Source organism: Amia ocellicauda, chromosome 10, assembly GCF_036373705.1.
Source record: "Amia ocellicauda isolate fAmiCal2 chromosome 10, fAmiCal2.hap1, whole genome shotgun sequence".
Classification (NCBI taxonomy): Eukaryota; Metazoa; Chordata; class Actinopteri; order Amiiformes; family Amiidae; genus Amia; species Amia ocellicauda.
Window position 1 is genome coordinate 2,670,967 of NC_089859.1, and position 20,671 is coordinate 2,691,637.

Consider the following 20,671-nt stretch of genomic DNA (forward strand, 5'->3'; position numbering starts at 1 on the left):
GAGGGTTTCACTTTCTGTGCTTATGTCAGCTCGAGTTTTGGTTCCCCCTGGACACCTGGGGTCCGCGCTCTTCCCTGTGGCCCACCTGCCCTCGCATGCCTGCAATTCCCTTTCCTGTGTTGTCCATCTGGTAGTGTTTCACACACACACGAGGATGAGGGGACATCGGGCAGAGAGCGGACACACAATCCCTGACTCCCCCTTTGGGAAAACTGCAGGGTTAAAACTGCCCCTCCAGTTCCTTTGCCATGGAGCTGGTATTTTGCCCGCAGGCGAAATAAGGAACTTATTCATTGTTACACCTCTGGGTCTAATCCTGACACACAGGCACAGTCACTGACATTTCAAATGTTAAATACATGAAATCACAAGGCATTAATGTGGCCCGCTCTCAGAGGGTAGCATTTTTAGCTGCCGTTCCTGGGCTGTGTGGTTCGGTCAGGATCACGGTGCCGGCCAGCCCGCCTGTCTTCCGCTCTCCATCTTTAACTGCAGGGTCACACAGAGGTTTGCTGTTTCCTTGGCTGCGTAATGAACTGTCCAGAAGAACTTATGGATCTGCTTGGCAATGTAAACAGTGTGTGTGGGGGGGTCGGTGTCAAGTGTCCGTGATGCAAAACAGACACCCAGAAGCCCGGTGAGGGAGACGACTGATCACCAGCTGGACCGTCTCTCATCGGATACAATTGGTCTCTGAGTGTTCAGATATTCTGCTGAGAACAGAGCCTCTTAAACTTTATATAAGTGTGAGTGGTTGTAATGTTAAACCACCATGGATTAAAGTGTGATGTAGGAAAAGAATTCTGACTTCGGGGCGTTTCCACGCGGCTTCAAATTAAACATCTCTTGCTTTTCAATTAAAAATATCTTTAAATTCAAGCCTTTCCCCCCCTCTTCCTCACTTCCCCGGCCGTTCCTGTTAATGCTCCTGCTCTAGAGCTGATGAACTCTCAACACAGCGGCTAGTGGGGGCGTTTCGCAGCCCCGGTTCCTAAGGAAGTTCCCCGCTGTTATGTTAAAGAGCGCGTGTGAAAGCAGCTTTTTTCATGCTAAAAAGTACAAGACAGAACAAACTGTTGTGCATTGACCAAATGCAAACACGACGTTTCTGTCAAAGTAGCCTCTTGGGTCTTTTTTGGGGGGGCGGGGGGGATAAGAGACTTCTTTGCAGTTTGACCACTTTATCATTCAGGAAAAAAGTGAGGAAGACAGAAAAAGAACAGCTCTTCAGTGAACGAAGACTTGGGCTGCTTGTGTCTGTGTTTGACGTCCGTGTGTGTCCTGGGAGTGATTCGCTCAGCCTCTCATGACAGCACGGTACAAAAGGGGGCAGCATTCCCGTTTCAGAAGCGCGTGACGCAGTCCAGAGAGGAGACAGTGCTGAATCTTCACAGGGCTTCACTTCTGTACCCCAATCATGTCCCCGTCCTCTGTGTAACAGTGGAAACCTCTTATCACCTCCGTTCAGCCAGAATGCCTGGCATGCCAACAATGTGAAAGCCCCCGTAGTTTTAATTAAAAACGGGAGCACACTGACAGTCACATTTTGGGGGGTGATATGAGGAGCTATAATTCTTCTCTCCTCACACCCAACTTCAACCCTAAACTACTCTTTTAATGTGTCTGTGATGTGGAAGACAAATACAGGCGCAGAGACGGCTACGTGACCTCTTTGAAGTTTTCCTAACATTTCCTTAGAGACGGTGTGAGGGACGGGCAATTAAATACTGAGGTCGTTTAAAGACTGTTGAAGATAGCCCTCAGTGAGCCGTTAACGTGCTCTTCATGGAGATATAAGTGCTCTTTCAACTGCAGTCTGCAAAAAACTGAAAAGACCCAAACTGTTGACAGCAGTCGTGTGCATTTATTTATTGTTTTATATGACTTTTCTTTTAATGAATTAGTTTTCTACAGAGCAAGTCTTTGGTGTGGCATTCAGATGCTGTTGTTTTCATATAACACATCTTTAATAACAGAGCTGGATATTAAAAGATATTGGAGGCTTGACGAAACAAGACTTCGAGTGGAATTAGTCTTTTAACAGTAATTAACGGGGCTCTTTCAGTCAAACCACATTTTTCCTCCTTGGCAACTGGACAGCCTACACGCCTAACCCGTGGTGACTCGAGCAACAAAACAATACACAGAGGAAGGGGAGTTCGGAGCGGCTTTTCCGGCGCTGAAGACTTCAAACTGAAATTCCATAGGAGTGAGAGAGGGAGAGGGAGAGGGAGAGGGTGGGGGGACGACATCTGGATTACAGTGAGATCCCATTGGCCTCGACCGGAGAGGAGGAGCAGAGTCCAAAATTAGAAGCATTCAGGGTTACCTGCCTCTTAGTTTAGTTGTGTAAAATGAAGTAGTTACTGACAACAGCTGAGCTTTTAAATATGCTTGGCTGGCAATATCCACACGTGTGTGTATATAGATATACATGTAAAGGTTTATTTTCTCTACTAGCCCTGGGAAGTACTTGTTAAAGGGCGAAAGGCTACAGGAAGACCATGCAAGGAAAGTTGACAATGTCTCAAGGTAAAATACAATGTCATATAGTGTTAGCTTTTCTTCTACCTTGCTGGGTTTTGTAAGGAAAAAATATTGGGATTGTTGTCATGTTATCAAGTGCGTTGAAACATGTTTGTCAGGCAGTTTGCAGGGGCGTGTGATTGTGTTTGTTCTGTGTGTGGAAACGCTTTAAGAATGGGAGAAATTGCCGTATGTTCCCCTTTCCTGTGACAAGTGTCCTGGATCGAGTGGGAAGACAACTCTCTGAGAAAGTCATGTGCGGGAAGGAAACAAATATATTATTTGAAGTGTTTTAGCACTTTCTGTTTAGTTCCACGTGGTGTTCAGGAGAACTATAGTCCTTCACTTCGTTAGTTAAACTGCTGTGTCTTGTACTGCATTTTATTTGTTGTATAACTATTTTAATTTGTATTATATTATGTCCCTCTACAACATTTCAGCTTGGACTAAGGATATATCATAGCTCTTTGTGATAAATGACTCGTAGGACAAGTGTCAGAATAATAATACCACTACACTAATAATAATAATAATAATTATAACAATACTACTACTGCTAATAAACTGTACACTTTAATACACACCTTTACAAAGTTTGTCTTGCTGTCTGTCTGTGAGGCATCATAGCGAATCACACAATTTAAAATGATGGATTCCTTTCCCAATTGGGTACGTTTCATTTTTCAGGGCACATTTGCAGGGTAAGCAAGACTAATGAATATAGAGATTTCAGCTCTGTTCCACTCCACTGGGAGTCAGAGGAGAGGCTTTGTACAGATTAATTGTCCTTGTGCGGGGCTGACACTTTAGTGGAATAGGGTGAAAACGTGTGTTAAATGCGTTTAGCTCTGGAATACAATGACTTTGAAATGTGTTGGCTATTAAAATGTAAACAAAGCTGGATTGATCCTGGATTTTAAGATGAAATATACACACGATAAAGATATTTAATGTTTTTCTTATTCCTCTCCTAAAGAAAATGCTCAATAATTTCTCCCCATCTCTTTTTGTTCAATATGATATAAACGTATGTTTCTTAAGCTTCTAAACAAACACAGACTCACTTTATATACCATTTGTGTAGAAGGCTAGTGTGGTAATATTATGGGATAATACTTTTGAACATACAAGACACTACTTGTACATATTTCTGGAATCCTCCACTATTTGAAAAACATAAACACCGTTTTAGTAATGAGCATAAAAAAAACGATTTTGTCTACTTCACCAGGACTGAATGCAGTAATTATGTGCAGAAAAACAAAAAACTAAATCCCTAAATAATAACCATTTTAGAGAGAAGTAAAAGTCAGTCTTATTGGCTGCTGTTATGATCTCTACTTAGTGCTAATCCAAGACAGCGTCGGTTTAGTTTGGGTTCGCAGCTCAGGAGAAAGTGCCATAAACACATTGATAGTGGTGATAGAGGGGGAAAGATCCAGCTTCCCCTCTGTGTTGGGGTGATTATTAGTATATGGCAACACAAACCTTTTAGGCCAATTAAATATAAGTACTGTTTTGTCTTCTTCATTTGTCAATTCTCCCGCATTAGTCAGCTTTTCAGTTTCTTTCTCGTTAAGCTCTGGAAGCAAACTAAGATGCCACTCGAACCCCCAACTCGTATTGCCGATAGATCCGCAGGTAGACAGATTTAATTTCTCTTTCTTGTCGTGTGGCACCCAACCTTTGCCCCCCGAGTCTGTCCTTCTCCCCGCGGAGGAAGCGGAGTGGATTCCAGCAAACACCAGTGGAACATTGGTTAATCGTCGACCACAATGGCGTTCATTGTGCACCTCCACCAGAGAGGTCTGGTGCTCTAGGTTTTTCATTAACTAAATTGGTCGTGTTACGCACTGCGTTTCAGATGCCGCCCCCCTGGCCGGCTCACTAATCTCCTTTCGCCCTTTAATATCTGATCTCAAATATGTGGGAGGGGTTGCATAATGTGTGTAACGCAGCAGGCATTTAAATATAGGAGTTTAAATATCTGTAAATCAAAATGAAAATGTGCACATGTGTGTCAGAACACAGTACAGCCGCACAAATGTATCTAAATGTCGTGCGTTTATTATGTAGTCAGTTCAAAGATTGGTTTTGCTTTGCATGAAAGGATGTGGGTAAGAATGGACAATAGAGAGTATTTTATATGTAATCAAGCCGCGGACTGATGTCCCTGCGATGGTCTGTGTCTGTTCAGACATGTGTTAGACAACTCCTGGGGTGATAACATTGAATCCAGCCCTTCCTTCACCTGGATGTTGGATGTGTGGTTTCTTCTGAGCAGCTGGCCTTGTAAATTTGCATTGGCGCGCCTCACTAACATTCAGTTGCTCTTTGCATGCAAACCTGGCTCATGTTCGATCATGACTGCCTCCCGATTCTGTGCAGTTAATGGTGAGGGCCTGAAGATCATTCACTGGAAAGATCAGCAGATGCACTTCCAGTTAATATGTGATGTATTAGGCTGGTAAATGAGCCTAGAAGTTTTTTTTTTTTTTTTTTAAATCAGCCATGTTCTTGTTTTGCTCTAAATGTCTCAATCCTAAGTAGCATTCCAACCTTGAATGATTTCTGAACGAGCCTCTCTCTGTTAACCCATCATTTGCATGGCGCCCTGACTTATTCTCCTGCATTTTAATCGAAACACACAGTTGCTGATAGAAGTTATATGTTACGGCTCATGTTTATGCAGAACTCCTTTTCGAGAAACAGACCTCTTTACGTTGTACACGTGTGTGCGTGTCTGTGTTTTGCATAAACACTGGTTTTGCTCAGAAACACTTGTGCTGTGCTTATAGATGATTCGCATTTTGCGGTGAAGAATTCGTGTATTGCATCACAGCCCACAACCTTTAACACACACTGTAGTTTTCCTTTCACTCACAGTAACACGTTTATGACATGTATACATCTGTGTCCATTATCACAGGATAAAGCAGGTTAGCATTTCTAAACCACATCCAAACCATCAAACCATGACAGCTTTACGGCTCTAAAGCACAATGGCAGTCATGTTTTCCTGCAGACCAAGTCCCTTCAAAGTGCGATCTAAAAACCCGTGCCCTGTTGCTTGAGATCAATCCGGTGCAGCGAGTGGCTTCAGACTCTGATATCGGGGTCGGTCAGATTTGTTCTCTGGTCTTCAAGCCCATACTGTGATTACAGCCGGTCAGATCTCCTCACCCAGAGAACCCAGTGAGTGAGCGCCTCCTCTATCTGCCCTGCCTTGTCACATTGACATGCTCCTGCGCTGCTCTGCCTTCCTGGTTTTCTGCTCTGTAATCCTCTCGTCGTCAGGGCCCCGAACCCCCGATATCCTCGATCAGAAGAGCTCAGGTGTGGAGAGACCCCAGCAGTTGAACCCTGGGAGCCTGGCAGAGATTAGAGCTAAATTAAAAAGTCACTTGAAGGGATTTGTTCAGCTTCTTTGGAGGGGGACTGAGACTGCGGGTTGGGGATTAACCCTCTTGCTTTGGAATTCTTTTATGCTTTGTGTTTGTGCCTTGACGGCTCCACAGGCCGGCAGATCTCCATTTCCTTTCTCTGGTCTTTAAAGGCCTCCATTCAGGGAGTAGGATGTTGCCTTGTGTCTTACATCTGTTGTAAACTGATGGCACTGTAGCTTGCGTGTGTGTGTGTGTGTTTTATTCTAACTTGTTTTGCTGGCGTGGAGGTCGTGGTTTGTTGCTATGACGTCGAGCTCATGTCAATCTGTGGTCTTGCTCTTGATGGGTTCCTGTCTGTGGTGACGACGCACGACTCAAAAAGACGAAGTGAATCTTTACGTGGTGAAATAAAACGTCTCATGAGCCGGTGTCTATAAATGAGCGTCACCCTCATCTTTAAATGTGTCTTCAGTCTCAATCAGTGTGCAAAAACCAAACGAGCCTTTAGACCAATTTAAAGCGTCTGTGGGAAGAGACAGATGTTTTTTCTGTTGAAAAGGCTGGTGAATCAGGTGGGATTATAGTATGAACTCAATCTCACATCCAGGCATTTGCAAACTGGAAGCTAAATATGAGAACATATACAATATAAAAGCTTATGCTCAGAAGAGCTTTAGGTAAAGATGCCTTTAGTGGATGACTCAACTGATCTTGTGTTTAGTTTTATTATTCTTTCAGTTCAGGTCTGTTTTTGACTGGCTCCAACAAGCGACTTTTCCTTTAAATTACCCTTTTATTGCAGATCTTCAGATTGAATCAACCCGTGCTCTTTTGCGCCTGTTAAGCCTCTGCGACACGGCGTTTTCTGTCCAGGTTGTGACCCTTTTCTTCCGATATGAAAGACCCAGAGTGGCTTGTGACCTAAACATGCAGGTCAACCTGCTGCAGGCCCTTCACTTCGGCACTTTGACCCGGTCGAGCCCCAGGTCACAGGTCCCGCTCGTATGAAGCTCCACTCGTAATCGGGTTGACTGTAATTGGGCTGGTGTTTGGTGGCCACCCACCTCAGGAGATGATGTCACCACACTGCGGCCCAGGCTGAGTGAGACAAAGTGCATTGTGGGAGCTGGAGAGTGGAGCATGTGGCATGACGGTGAAGGTTTCAGCCACACAAGAGGCGATGGAAAAGAATGTCAGATGATATTGTCCATGTGAACGGTGGTCCTTTCGAGGTGCAATCGTTTGTTTTCCTCGATGACCTTGGCTGTGTCCTGGTTAGGGTTTGACCTGGGTCAGAATGTTCTGGACCTTTGCTGACAAAAAGTGGGTGATAATTGTAAAATGAAATACAAAAACATCAGTTATGGTTCTTTCACTTTATAGTTTTATTGATCCTTATCCTTATGGATCATGATGTTCAAATCAAGCAACATAATATGCATTTGTGTTGATTAAACAATTACTACATCAGGCATTCAAATCTGTTATTTTTATTACTAGAATGATTGTAATGGATTTAAAAAAAACTTCACCTTGCAAATGGTTTGACTTTCTTGGTGCTTTCCTTCTGAATGTTTGCTAACCAAACGGTGCATCCAATGGGTAGAGATCTCGACAGAGCTTCAATACCTTCCCCTCCTCTGTTTAAGACACAATCTCATGAGGAAGCCCGCAGCAGATAGGAAAGGGTTAAAGCGAGGAAATGGATGTGAAATACCACTGGCATTGTGTCCACCCAGTTAAAAATAGGGTTTGGAGGAACAGATTTCCTTTCCAGCTGTAGAGAACACAGCATTCCTGAACAGGAACGGCGTTAACCTCCGGCATCGCGCATGTAACGCACTCTAACGCACTTTGTGAGCACAATACAGCCCTGTTGACACACAGATCTGTAGCTCAGTAAACTGCAGAGGGTTTGTCCTATGTGATAATGTTAACCTCAGGACTGACACCCTTACGGCAAAGGTATTGCTTAATGTCTTGAGAAACATCAAATTACTATTTGTTGTGAAGATCCATTAATATATAGTATTTAATATGACCCCCATACGGAATTCTCACATGATCATAACGTGTTTAAATATGTACAGTGCATAATACATACAACTATACCATGTATGTAATCTCACTGATACAATATTGTCTTATTGTTAATGTATGAATATGATATCTAAAGCAAACTGTATTATTGAGCCAAAGCTAAATATTGACCTTTCTGCCCAATACTGGAGTCCCTGACGAACAGACGCCTCTTGCATCGACCCGGTGGAAAGCAGAGCCAGTCGCAAGTCCTGGACATTGTGTTGCTGGGTGGGATGCAGTTTGACCGGTATGTAGGCTGTTGTGATTGTGAACACACAATAACACACATGGAATAGTTTCTGGGGTAGAGAAATGAGTCACTGTCACATACTCTGCACTGTGGGACGAACTGCATTTGAATCTATACCATTAGCATTTCAATCAGGCAGAGGTCAGTGTTTCAATATATTGAACTATTTATGAGGCACATCCCTCGGTTTGTGGGGGCATCTGGCCACTGTTTGCCCACAGTCTCTCCATGTGTTTTGCTCATAATGTGTTCTGCTTTACTGTTCCTCTAGATGCTTTACCATGATTTCACTTTGCTTGGCGACACTTTGCCATGCTGCTGCCCGAGTTCACCAGTCAGCCTCAATGAAACATCAATGCTTTCTTGTACTTGCTTCACACCTTTTGCAAACTCAATATTACTTGTGAAATGTGGGTTTTCTGATGAAAGTCTCGAATGTTAAATTATTCTTAAGTGTGAAACAAAACTTCCTGCAGAACCAGAGCAGCATTTTTGAAATCGTTATTCGGTTGGGTCAGATATTCTACAATTTGTGTTGTTCATTTATTTAGTATTCATGATAAATGTACAGTGGGATATACTGGGTATTTATTAGTAGTAGTGGTAGTAATAGTATTTTAAAATGTAGTTTTATCACTTACGTTGTCTCAATTGTTTGTTTTTGTGCTTGAGGTCCTTTACACCACGCACTCAGTTGATGTTAAAATATTGTAACATATAATGAGTTTCATACAAACACAAGCCTTGCCTTCACACACATGACTTTGAGATCAACTTGTATTTTCCCAGCAACTTGAAATGGTTGTTGTTCAGAAGCGTGTAACCAAAACACGTGTGGAAACATTCTCAGCAGTTGAGCAATAACTGCCAACCCATGACTTCTGGTCTCATGAAGTAAAATAGCAGCCAAGCTTTAATCTCTTGCAAAACAAGGGGAAGTATTCTGTGAAGCAGATTCTTAGTTTTGGAAACTCAGGGAAATTAACGTGATGGGAACTCGAGTGTGTCCTCAACAAGCGACATCAAATCCAGAGCAAAATGTAGAGTAATTACTCTCAGGAAGTCCCAGATGGAAAACCTATAAAAATACATTAATTTACACACATCGGGTCATGTCCATTAGAAGCTTTCCATTGATGTGTTGGCATGAAAATGCAATTGTTTAAAGAAGTAAGATCCTTCAGTGTCCTGATGCTCGTGCTGTTGGGAAACAAAGCTGTCCGGCACATCCTATACATCCCCGTTTTGTTTTTCCAGAACATTATTTAACGACAGTAAAGAGGTGTTTATAATGAATGTGTTTCTGATAGTATTTATTAAAGCTCGGTACTCAGCATGTTACTCTCAGTTGTGGGACAACGGGGTCATCGTCCTCAGGAGTTTATCATTCCTGGGATTCGGCAATAATTGACCACAACACGACAAAGCCCTGGATATGACAATCTGAAAGTCTTCCCTTAAGCCCTGATCTCAGTGCTGTTTTGTTTGTTGGAAACGTAAACTGCTGGACTTGCAGGGGGATTTTCCTTATTCCTCATTTAAAGCTTTTCTTAGAAACATGAGAAATTGTTTATATTGAAACCCAGGTAGAGCTGCCAGGGCGTTCGGATAAAACATTGAGACAACAGGAACTTGTTTTTTGGGGGGTTTGTTTTGTTATTTTAAGTTACACAGATATGTAAGAAAACACTAACTTCTGAATCATTACAGTGTTAGCCTGTATTCTATTGAAATAAGTGAGACATGATTTTCATTGCCTCTGAATCTGTTGTGATTTGTAGTCAGATTAGGAAGTTGATGCACTTTGAACTCCTTTTCAATTGTTAAGTGTTGAACAAATGTGTTGCTTCAATCCTCAAACGATCAAAACATTGAGCTGTTTTAAGCATTGCAAATCAGTGGTTAATGAACAGTGTAAGACAGTACTGTTTATTCGAACAGGATTCATGGATCTGCTCGGGCTGATCTGTGCTTTAGTATCTCCGTGATTGGAGCGCCTGTGCTTTGCATTTACTGTACAATCTGAAAAGGTACAGTAGCGTTCAGCCAACGTTATTATTTCTCTTCTTTTGAACCCTCTGTGATGCTCCGTCCAGTCATCGCACAAAGAGCTTGTTACAGTAACTTGTCTCATGTCTCTTATCGGCCTCTGTCCCATTTCCTTTGAAGTTTAGATTAGCTGTGTGAGCAGGAAGTGGGGAAATTAAACAGCGCTGACACTTATTTGGGAAACATTTCTTTAGGATCAGAAATGAAGTGGTTACTAAGGAGCTCGCTGGTTTACATAATAGAGGCCGTCTCCTTCGATAAGCTGCATGTTCACTGACACTTCCTCAGGTTAACATGAATGTGCAGGTTTAATACAGGTGTGTTCTGTGTATATATTAATATATAAAACCAATCACTGTAAATCTGAGCTATTTATTAATTCTGTTTTGGTGTTTATAGAATTCTAGGGAGATTATTAAAGGATCCTACTGACTTGATCTGTCAGGTCACTTCAAAACAACACGTTTCTACTGTTTTCTAAATTAATCAATATTCGTTTTAGGTTTATTTACAGCATTGGCACAGAGAGGCAAACTGTATATGCAACACATAAATGAAACCACACGTGTTCTTCCTGCTAATGGTGTTGAGGTTATATCCAACAATCAGATAAACACTTTCAAGTGTTTCAAGCTGTCCGGGGTCCTGTACTAAAACCTCTCTGAAAGGTCTAAGGTCTCTGAGGTTAAATCGATGGGTTAGGTACTCTTAACCCTTTACTACCACCATTGGCGTTTGGCAGCATTATATTTCAATTGCTCTACCATGTGGGTTCAAGCCGTGTATTAAATGTGAGTCAGATTACTTCTCATGGTCCTTTTGAACATGGCAACCCCCTGAAGTGTGCTTTTAGAGTATAGGACTGTCGGCGAGGTAATGACTCTCAGATTCAGCATTTTCTTTGGACGGTTTTCATGTGCTTCTCGGTTGGTGTCAGGCAGAGATTATGCAGAAGTATTTATTTATTTTAAAAGCGAGTAATGAACCCACGGGAGGCGTTATTCTCATTGTACATCTTGGCATTTCGTAGAGTCGGGCGATTCTAGAGTTCAGAGTTAAGAAACGTAATAAAGAGATTCTGCCGTCGCTGTTCTGTACCTGTAACTACCGATCTGTCCTCTCTGTGGTTCAAAAAGTGGGAAAGAAGCTTAAATTTAATTCAGTGAAGAGTCCGTACCAGTTTCCACACCATTCTGTCCTTCATTTCCTGTCTTTCTGAGCTCTACATTACTAAAATGGTCAGAGTATTCACTCAGCTGGGACGTTTCCTGTCTTTGAGAGTTTCAAACGAGACATTCGGCCCTTTTTTCCCATCACGACTGACAAATTGGTCAGAGTCCGTCTTGCTTAATATTTAAGTGACTCCGAATATGGCCTGATGCTGGAGGCTGTGGTTCAGATGTGACCCGGGAACAGGGGAATGTTTCAGGAATGAGCGTGGGTGTGAGAGTGGATCAGGCCGTGCGTGGAGGCATGTGAAGAAAAACCTTTGTGTGGCAGTGGGGAAAAACTAAATGCAGAACAAATCAAATGTTAAAGCTGGCCTTCATTTATTCTGAATTTGTCAGTATTGTCTGAGAGATGTATAGAATTTGTGCTGCTTTCTTTTGCTTTTCTATCAGATAACACAACACTGGTTTTCTTTTTTTCCCGCTCTGTTGTATACTACATACAGGTCAGTAAACAAGATAATTCTACACTAAGAGAAACAGAAGAAACTCAGTTAATTCTCAAGAAATAGCAGATTGTAAACTGTGGGGAAAGTTTTATTTACATGATGGTCTTCATTCAAATTGAAAGTGAGTGTTTTTGAAGAATTGGGAATGCTTCTTTTTATCGAAAACCTTTTTTTATACCAAGAAATAGCCTAGCTGACAAGAAAAACATAAGAAAACAATACATTTTCAACCCCAGTTGCTTGACTCGAATACCCACTTTTTCAAGTTTGTGTTTAACATGTTGACGTACTGAACACATTTTGGGAAAAATGAAGGGAAAGGCATTATAAGGTCCACTAAAGATCATTTTACATGAATATGATGTATTGCTGTCAAAATTGGAATAACAGGCCCCAAAAATAGTCCCCCTTATCTCGCACCTTGACCCCAGAGCTGCGAATCCCTCTCGACCAAAAAAACATTTCCCAAAATCTCTTGGCTCTCCAGTGGACGTTGTCAAGTAGAGGAAGGAAGCTTCTGCCACGAATTGTCTTTTGCTGTGCTGGGGAGTTTTCAGCCTCCAGTTCACCGTGACCCGAGTGGCTCGAATTCAGCCTGAACTGCACAACTGTGTGTGCTTTAATTGTGTTGATAATCGCAGTTGCAGAAGGCAAGAGCTGTAAACAAGGATGAGAAAAGAGGAATCCTCTTTCTTTTATTCAGTTCCGTTGTCACATTCTGAGCTATTGTGATGATTATTGACTATTGAGTCTATTTTTATGAATTAAATGTAATGGTTTGCCTGGAAAATGTCCTCCTCACAGCATTGTATATGTTGTTTCTGTCCATACATTTTCTATAGATAACTTCCAACAAAACACAATCTACTGCAGAAAAGAACAACTGCCAGAAGTTGTGAACGTTGTGAAGGGAAGAATGGAGAACTTTGCCAAGAGCAAGGCAAGGAATTAAAGGTTTTTTTTATGCCTTAAAAAATAAACATCTCCTCTGACAATAAACAGTAATTCACGTCTCTCTGTCCTGCGTGTGGCCCGACACCGGAGTCCTGCCCGTACAGTACAGAGTCTGCGCTGCTGACACCGAGCCAGTCATTCATGTCTCATTTGCTCAAATCGCAGTCATTGTTGTATTGTTCCGCTCCATCATGGCGGCCGGGCCTCCAGGGCAGGACGTGGTGGCCAGCGGTCCCAGGAGGGGAAGTGAGCTCCGCAAGAGGTGAAGAGAAAACGGAGGGGGAGGAGAGACAGGCAGACAGGATGTGGGGGTCTAAGTTTATCTGGTGGGACGTCACTGATAACAACTCGCCTCAGTTATTCCCCTCCGCCAAAATAGTTTATAACTGTCTTTGGGGGGAAAAAAGTTGCTAATGATAAACAAATACACAAAAAAATGCATGCATGCATACATGAATAAGGCAGGAAAGTTTCTTATGTAAATGATTGGTATTTGTTTTAGTTTTTTGCTTGCAGGGATTCATAGTTCTTGCAGTGATTTAAATACAATCTGTTAAAGTTTTCTGTGGGAAAAATCCTCAGCTTTAATAAACTATGGCTCTGTTTTAAGATGGTAATGACAGTGAGAGACCATGTGTTATGCAAACGAGCCGTGCTAATGAGGCTAAATGACTGTACTTTCCAAGCTTTCGTTTAAGAGGTATAAACTCCATATATATCTATATCTATCCTGTACAGAATATCTTATTTGGTCCAGATTTTATACCCTTTCTCAGTTCCTACTTCCCACTCTTGCTGGAAAGTTGTTGGAAGTCAGAGTTGGCTTTTGTGCCTTGAGATTTACCCCCACTCCTCCAGCGCAGTGGTACAGCCCAGCTGGTGGGGGGGTTTCTGAGGTGGGACATTTGTTCACGAGGAACCAGATGGCTTTCAGTATGAATGGGGTCAGGAAGGGCAGATTTTATTAGCTGGGTACAGTACCTCTCGGATGGGAACACACAGTCACGTCTCCTCTGTGAGAGCCGTCGGTTTTGGGAACTTGATTTGTCCTCGCCCGGTGGAGAGGCAGACCTTTGGGATTTATTTCTTCTTCTTGCGTGGGACCCTTGACAGCGGTTCGAAGTAGTCCGAGCCGGTTCTTCTGTGTGGGGGAGCAGTGTCTCAATGAGTCGTCTTCAATGAGCAGAAGGAATAAACTTCACGCTCTACTCCGCAGAAATGGTAGGTAGTAGGTTTGTGCTCGGTGTGCACAGCCTTTAAGTGGTTTTGTTTCCTTTCCGTTTGCTTTGATTGTGTTGTGGGGGAATCGCATCCCTGGTGCAGATGTTTGTGAATTGTAGGGATTTGGAAATCACAGTTCAAGTTTTCTGTTGGTTGAGGAAGGCGGTGCTGTTCTCCCTACAGGGCTGGGGTCTGTGCTGTAGATTAGTTTCATATATTGCAGTGTTCTAAATGGAGAGAGAGGGCCTGTTTAAAATACAAAGTTTTGTGACAATTTACTACTTTAAATCTCAAGATATAACATTTTTCTGTATTTCCCCATCATGCTTTTGACAGAGATAAAATCATATCCTGTTACGATCGACTACGAGATTAAAGAGTTCTGAACTGAAGCCCTCTATGACTCCCTCAGGTAAAAAGGTGACGTCTTTCAACACATAGTAATAATTTCCCAAACTGTAAACTGAAGGCAAAAGTTGAGGTTAAATTCATGGGTGAACGCTGGAAGGATCAACACTCGGTGCAAGTTTAAAACTGCTATAAAGGTTTCAGCTTGTTTGTGTGCAAGGAGGGATTGTAGCATTATAAATCCTCGGCCTGTCAGATTACTGTGACATATGTGAACATATTTGGTCAGCTGTTACTGTACTGTACACAGTGTTACATAATATCACAGCAGTGCCACCAAAGTCCTGGGTGTTACCAGGAGAATTCTGACCTAGTGCCTAGTTTCTCTGGGCTGCCGTACGTGCCTGGTCTCTCTGACGTTCAATCTAGGTGGAATTTAAATGAAATAATGATGTACAGTATGTCTTCAGTAGTGTGGGCTTTGAACTTGTGGACATCAATGGTCTACATTGTAGCTGCGCTGGACTCCCATTGGGAGACGGGTGTGAAACAATAGGTCCCACACATCCAGAGCGCACAATAGCTATTATTCACCGCAAGGAAAGAGAGGGCTGGTTGACCGGAGATGTGTTGTTGCAGAGAGAACATTTCCTCCTGTCGACTGAGGATTTTTTGTTTTAGGTTTTCCTTTTGCAAGAGGTTTTTATTGGTAATATTTTGATTATGCTCATGTTTTAATGATTTTATTTGAGATGCATTTGCACTTGTGACTGTTTAAATAAGTAATGTATGTATGTGTGTGTGTGTGTGTGCATGAATCGTCTGTCCTCCAGGAGATGGTCCTGTTGGTGGTTCTTTGCCTCTTGGGATCCAATCCGCCATTTCCTTGGCCCATCAATGATCCAACGTCTTGCCTATCCATGAATGAGTTTGCTTTGGGGTGGGGGGAGTTTTATGTTGCTTTCTAGATATGAAAAGGGATATAAAATAATGTGGATGAAACCTTTAAGCTTAAGAAATCCAGATCTGGTAATAGCATGTGGTGGAAATTGCAGATTCTTCTGCCACGCCTTGATGGTTTTCACCAAAAGGCTGCAGAACAGATGATCTGGTGGTCGAGACCCGACTGCAGCTCCCTCTGAGGATCTGAGGCGGGCTTAACCCTTTCCATTTAAAGATTGTGGAGAGGTGACCAATTAGAGAAGCCTCTCGTTATGGGAGCCGCAGGCAGCGCTTGTGGGCATTCCTGACATCCAGTAATTAAAGGCTAGGTTTAATGAGGTTGTAAGAAATCTCCATTGTGGGTGGAGGGGTATAACTCTGTAATGAGCTACAAAGATGGCGCGGTTCTGGAAATGGCTCTGTGTCGCGTGTGTTTAGGGGCGGGGGTATGTGTGTATGCAAGAAATGAACTGAACTACATTTTAAATAGCATTTTGTGTTGCTGCATTGTGTCTATGAATTAATTTCCAGTGGCAAAGCATGAAAGACTAACAATCATGTTGTTGGCAATGCAAAACTGATCTGGTAAACTATTCAGCTTAATTTTAAAGAAGTGCGTCACAATTAAAGTGGCAATAAGGAACTAAGTGCAAGCAGAGTCTTCACTTGTGTGGAGACTTGAAGAACATGTCAATATAATGTTTGGTTCCGATGTGATTGACTGACACTGTCAATAAACAGATTTAAAACCTGATGGGAACTTCAGGATTCAGGTTTTAGGATTCCTCTGTTGTTTAGCCTTTCCTGTCACCCGTACACACACACTCCCCTCCACCTTGTTGTGGCCAAAACCATCTGCTTATCAGCTGTGGGTTTCAAACTGTGGATCACTGCCACTCCGTCCCCAACCCCCCACCGAGGGCGGCCGCTGCATTTACATACAGTCACAACAATTGTAAACAAAGCAGCCTTGGAGATGCTGAGACCCTCCCTTGGTGGTCAGATAAAGCTCTTGTTTGCATTGAAGCCCAGGATTATGACTCATTAGGCTGGCGCTGTATTTTGGTTCAGAGAGCATCTACATCAACACTTGGGTTATAGTACCAGTGAACATGTGGCACTAAAGAATGATTGTGTCATTAGAGTAGAACAGAAATGTGTCACTTTGAAGGAATTAAGCCATATATCTATCAATCTCTATCTCTCTCTATACCTGGTAATTTTTTCATGTCACTTAAATTCTCTTTTCAGTCCCTCCTTTAGCCCGATGCCAGTCAGTTTTAAATGCTGTCTCACAACCTGGCGTACTGTTGCGTGTGTACATGGGCTAGTGCGCAGAAAAGCTGCAGCAACAGCTCAAAGCTGGCTGAAACCCCAGAGTCATGTTTGAGGGCCGTTGGAGAGAATTGGCTTCATTCCTCCCCAGTCAGACGTTTCTGTTTGCTCGGCTTGTCTGGCACTACTGTGTGGAGTGTGTAACACAGTGTTATGACATCGCCCGAGCTGCTCTCCGGGGTGTGATGCAAAGTCCTCTGGTTTTCTTTTCTTTCTTTTTGAAGTTTATGCAATCTAAGGAATAGAATTATTAGTTTTTTACTTAATTCCACATAGTGTGAAAAATGCAGCAGACAAAACACTTTCGAACGCACAATACTGCGCCTTTTCAGACCGGATTGTGTGTTTGAATCATTCACAAAGCATAGCAAGAGCCTGATGCTTTCGCCCAGTGTCTGATCCACCATATTTTAGGTCCCCTTCGCCCTTTCCAAACCAAACTGAGATGCCTCTTTAGAAAGGCACAGGAATGGACACACTTTGCGTTGATGTAAACAGTGTCGTGTGTGTGTTCAGAGTCCCGAGAGGCTGGGGCACACAGCCCTGTGACAAACCCACCACACCAAGACCTGTCCCCAGGCGTGGGAGGGGGAGGGCTGTAAATTCTTCAGTCTGTAGGGGAGTGACATGACTGTTGTTGTGGAGTCTCTCGCACACACACACACACACATACACACACGGGAGAGTGGAGAGAGAGGATATTCACAATTCGTCATTGACAAGAATACAAAATAGCTAGGCCAGCAATTAAACAATAGGGTAACCTGTGGAGACAGCGTTAGGCAAGTAAGATGGATGTCTCATCACAGACGGCTCAATTAAGTGTCCCGGACTGTAAATGCTTTTATATCTCAGTCTGCGGTTCTAACGTTTCATTCGGCCAATCTGACCGCTCTGCAGAATTGTCTCTTGGGGTGTTGAGTTCGCTTCTACGTGTGATGCTCAGCGAGTGGCGTTTCAGCCCCCTGTTATCTACACATTCCTGCTGCTGCAGACTCTGTGTGAGGGGGTTTATAAGCCCCCGGAGTCGGCTCTGAGGCGTCCAGCGGCAGCCGGGGTCTCGGTGCGACGCCACAGCTGGAGAAGCCAGATGGTGGCCCCTGCTCTCCAATAGACTGTGTGTGTTTGTAATCCGGTCGAACATAGAGACAGACTGTCTCAATGCCTCACTGCAGGGCAATGGCGCGCACAGAGCGACACAATGGAGCATTTGATTTTATTTGACTTTATTATGCTTTTTATTATACAAGGAAGGGAAGCAGAGGCACACAGTTAAAACTAAGGCCAGCTTCTCAGATGTCTGCAGTCTGAGTTTCAAACTAAAGATAGGACTTGCTCTTCTTGATGTACAGATAATTTTAAGGGTTGCATTAAATGGAATGAAAAGTTTAAAACGAATTACATAATTTTAACATTTTCCAGTTCTCTTTCACTCACTAAAATGTTTAGACAAATGAACAGTGATTTAGGAACGCAAGTCAGGTAATGTTTTAAAGAACAGCTGTTTCCCTTAGTGTGACATTTACTCATGCTTTCTCTGTTTTAAATGAGAGACTTTAAATTGAATCCCCTCAGAGCAGGACCCACAGTCTCACAAGATCAGGTTCAGCCAGACCGTGTGTTCTTTTCAAGCCATTGTTTATTTTTGTCAAATTTAGAAGAGCGCTGTTCAGGCCCAGCACTTAAAACGTGTCCCACCTTGGGAATCAGCCCATCCTAAAGCAAGGCCTTCAATTGTGTTATTCTTTCAGATAAAGTGGTCATTAACAGTTCTACACAAATCTGAATGGCGAGAATTGCCTTATCGGGTTCCTTTAAGCCCTCCGTCAGCTTCAGTTACCACACAGTCTTTGTTCTGTGCAGTGTGTTTACACGGCACGCTCCAAAAAACCAGTTTTGCTTTTGTTTAGCTTACAGAGGAATACAGAGACGCTCAGTTATCTGCAACCAAGCAGAACAGCACAGAGTAAAGAAACTTATAAACCACAAGGAGGTAGATGAGATCATATCTACCTGCGTCTTTGTTGCAGTGCTTCTGCAATTGGCATAATGGATGTGTATTTGTAACGGTTACAGTGTGCCAAATATATTGTAGAGAGACCTTTTTCATGCATTTATACTCAGAGAACAGGGAGCCTCTGTATAATCATACTTTCATACATAAAGATCCTAGAACATTCGTTACTCAGAACTGTTTCCTTTGCTTCTGATGAGCGGAAAATGAAAAATGAGGCGAAACCCCTAATTGACATCAGAGTCGTTTGAGTAAACGCTTCCCCGTGTTATGACAGTTTCTTATTAAGTCTGGTTTTGCACATGACAGCTGGGATGCTATGGATTTCCTATAAGTTTGTTTTGCAGCAGATGTCTGTGCTGCTCTTGATCGTGCAAGTCATATATATATTCTATATTTTCTTGCCGTGAACACTAATACCTGTCCCGTATTCACTGTAGACCGATGCATCATCAGTTATCTTGAGCGCCGTGGGGGAAAGGATTGCTTTCAAGGCTGTGTGAGCTTCCAGTGCCAGCAAACTTTCATCAATGCCTGGAAAGCTCAGTTTAGTTAATTATTTGGTATTAAACTCTGCCCATCCTGGGCCATAATGGTTGGCAATGATCTCTCATGTACCACTGTTTTTAATTGATGTGGAAATTAGTCACATTTTAGCATAAGTGCATCTTTTTGCTTCTCTTTTACTTGAGATCAATATTATTACTTGAGATTAATACTGGGATATAATTCACAAAACTACTAGGGGTGTATTATATTTGAATGCATCTTCATCATATTTTAAACTATGAGCATTTAACCAGCAGTTCTTTCCACACAGTTTTTAATCAAGCACAATGTTCATGAAGAGCAGGTCTTGTTATTGTAGTTGGTGGGGAAACACCACAGTGGAAAAAATGTATTTCCTTGATACACTCTTGTTACACACAAGCATGCTACATTTCACAATTCAGCAGATTAAACTACCTTAACACAATACACATTAAAAGAGTTATTTCTCCAGCTCAAATACCTGTTAGTCTGGACTGACAGTGTATCTACTACACATGACAACTTTAAGGATCAGGAGAGAGACGGGTCTTCTGAGTTTCTGTTATATAATGCGTTGCATAAACATATATATAGTATAAACATGCATGTGATTTGTAGGAGTCTCTTCTCTTCTTCATGGTGCAAATGTAATCATAAATAGAGAGTTCAGCGGTTGTTTGTCCACAGCGAAGCTTTAGACTCGTTAGTCCGCTCTCGGAAATGTCTGTGACAGATTTACCCTGTGGCCATCAGCAACTCCTTTTTCCAGTTGACTGATGCGAGGGATGTGACGGAACGGCCCAGAGGAAACCGAGAGGACAGTCGGTCACTTAATGTCAATTTTTTATTAGTAGTGAAAGCAGCCCACTCCTCCCTCCGCGTGTTTCTCTGGCTCTCGGTAAAAGTATGCTGGAAGGGTTTAACCCGGGAGTTTTTGCAGCGTTCGCTTTCTCCATTTTAATTTCCAACTGGAAAACTGACATGCATTGAGTCTTTGTATTTGGGAGCGAATCTAGAACACAGTTATTTAAACAAAGTGCAGCACAAGAACAATCTGTAGACATCTGGGGTTTGCTCTACCCACGCGAGGCCTATGGTAAGAAAATGTGTGTGTTTTCCTGGAGGAAAGACATGTGAGTACTGCTTTAAGATGCTACAGTCAAATATGTAGTGCTTTTAAGATGTAGGTTTGTATTTATTTGGAGTAGAAGGTCTGGGAGGAAACATCCACAATCCAAAGTGCAAAGTTCATGGGGGGTGCGGGAGGTAGGGAGGACACAACATCAATGAAAGCACCCTTGTAACTTCTTCAAAGCGCTGCCTCAGTCTGCATCTGACTCTCGTTTGTCGGTGTG

The 20,671-nt window shown here is 42.6% G+C and overlaps 1 protein-coding gene across 5 annotated transcripts in view; it reads left to right on the forward strand.

Annotated features, from left to right (window-relative positions):
- Positions 1-20,671, forward strand: part of stard8 (StAR related lipid transfer domain containing 8) — a 60,722-nt gene that overhangs the window by 19,389 nt on the left and 20,662 nt on the right. Inside the window, exon 1 of one of the 5 annotated variants that reach the window (XM_066714731.1) lies at positions 2,316-2,532. The exons of 3 other annotated variants lie outside the window; for them this stretch is intronic. In XM_066714731.1, coding sequence (XP_066570828.1) covers positions 2,505-2,532 — 28 coding nt within the window. In that variant the 5' untranslated portion in view covers positions 2,316-2,504. Of the gene's footprint in view, positions 1-2,315; positions 2,533-13,858; positions 14,147-20,671 lie in introns of those variants that run through there. One more of the 5 variants, XM_066714730.1, reaches the window with a different exon arrangement.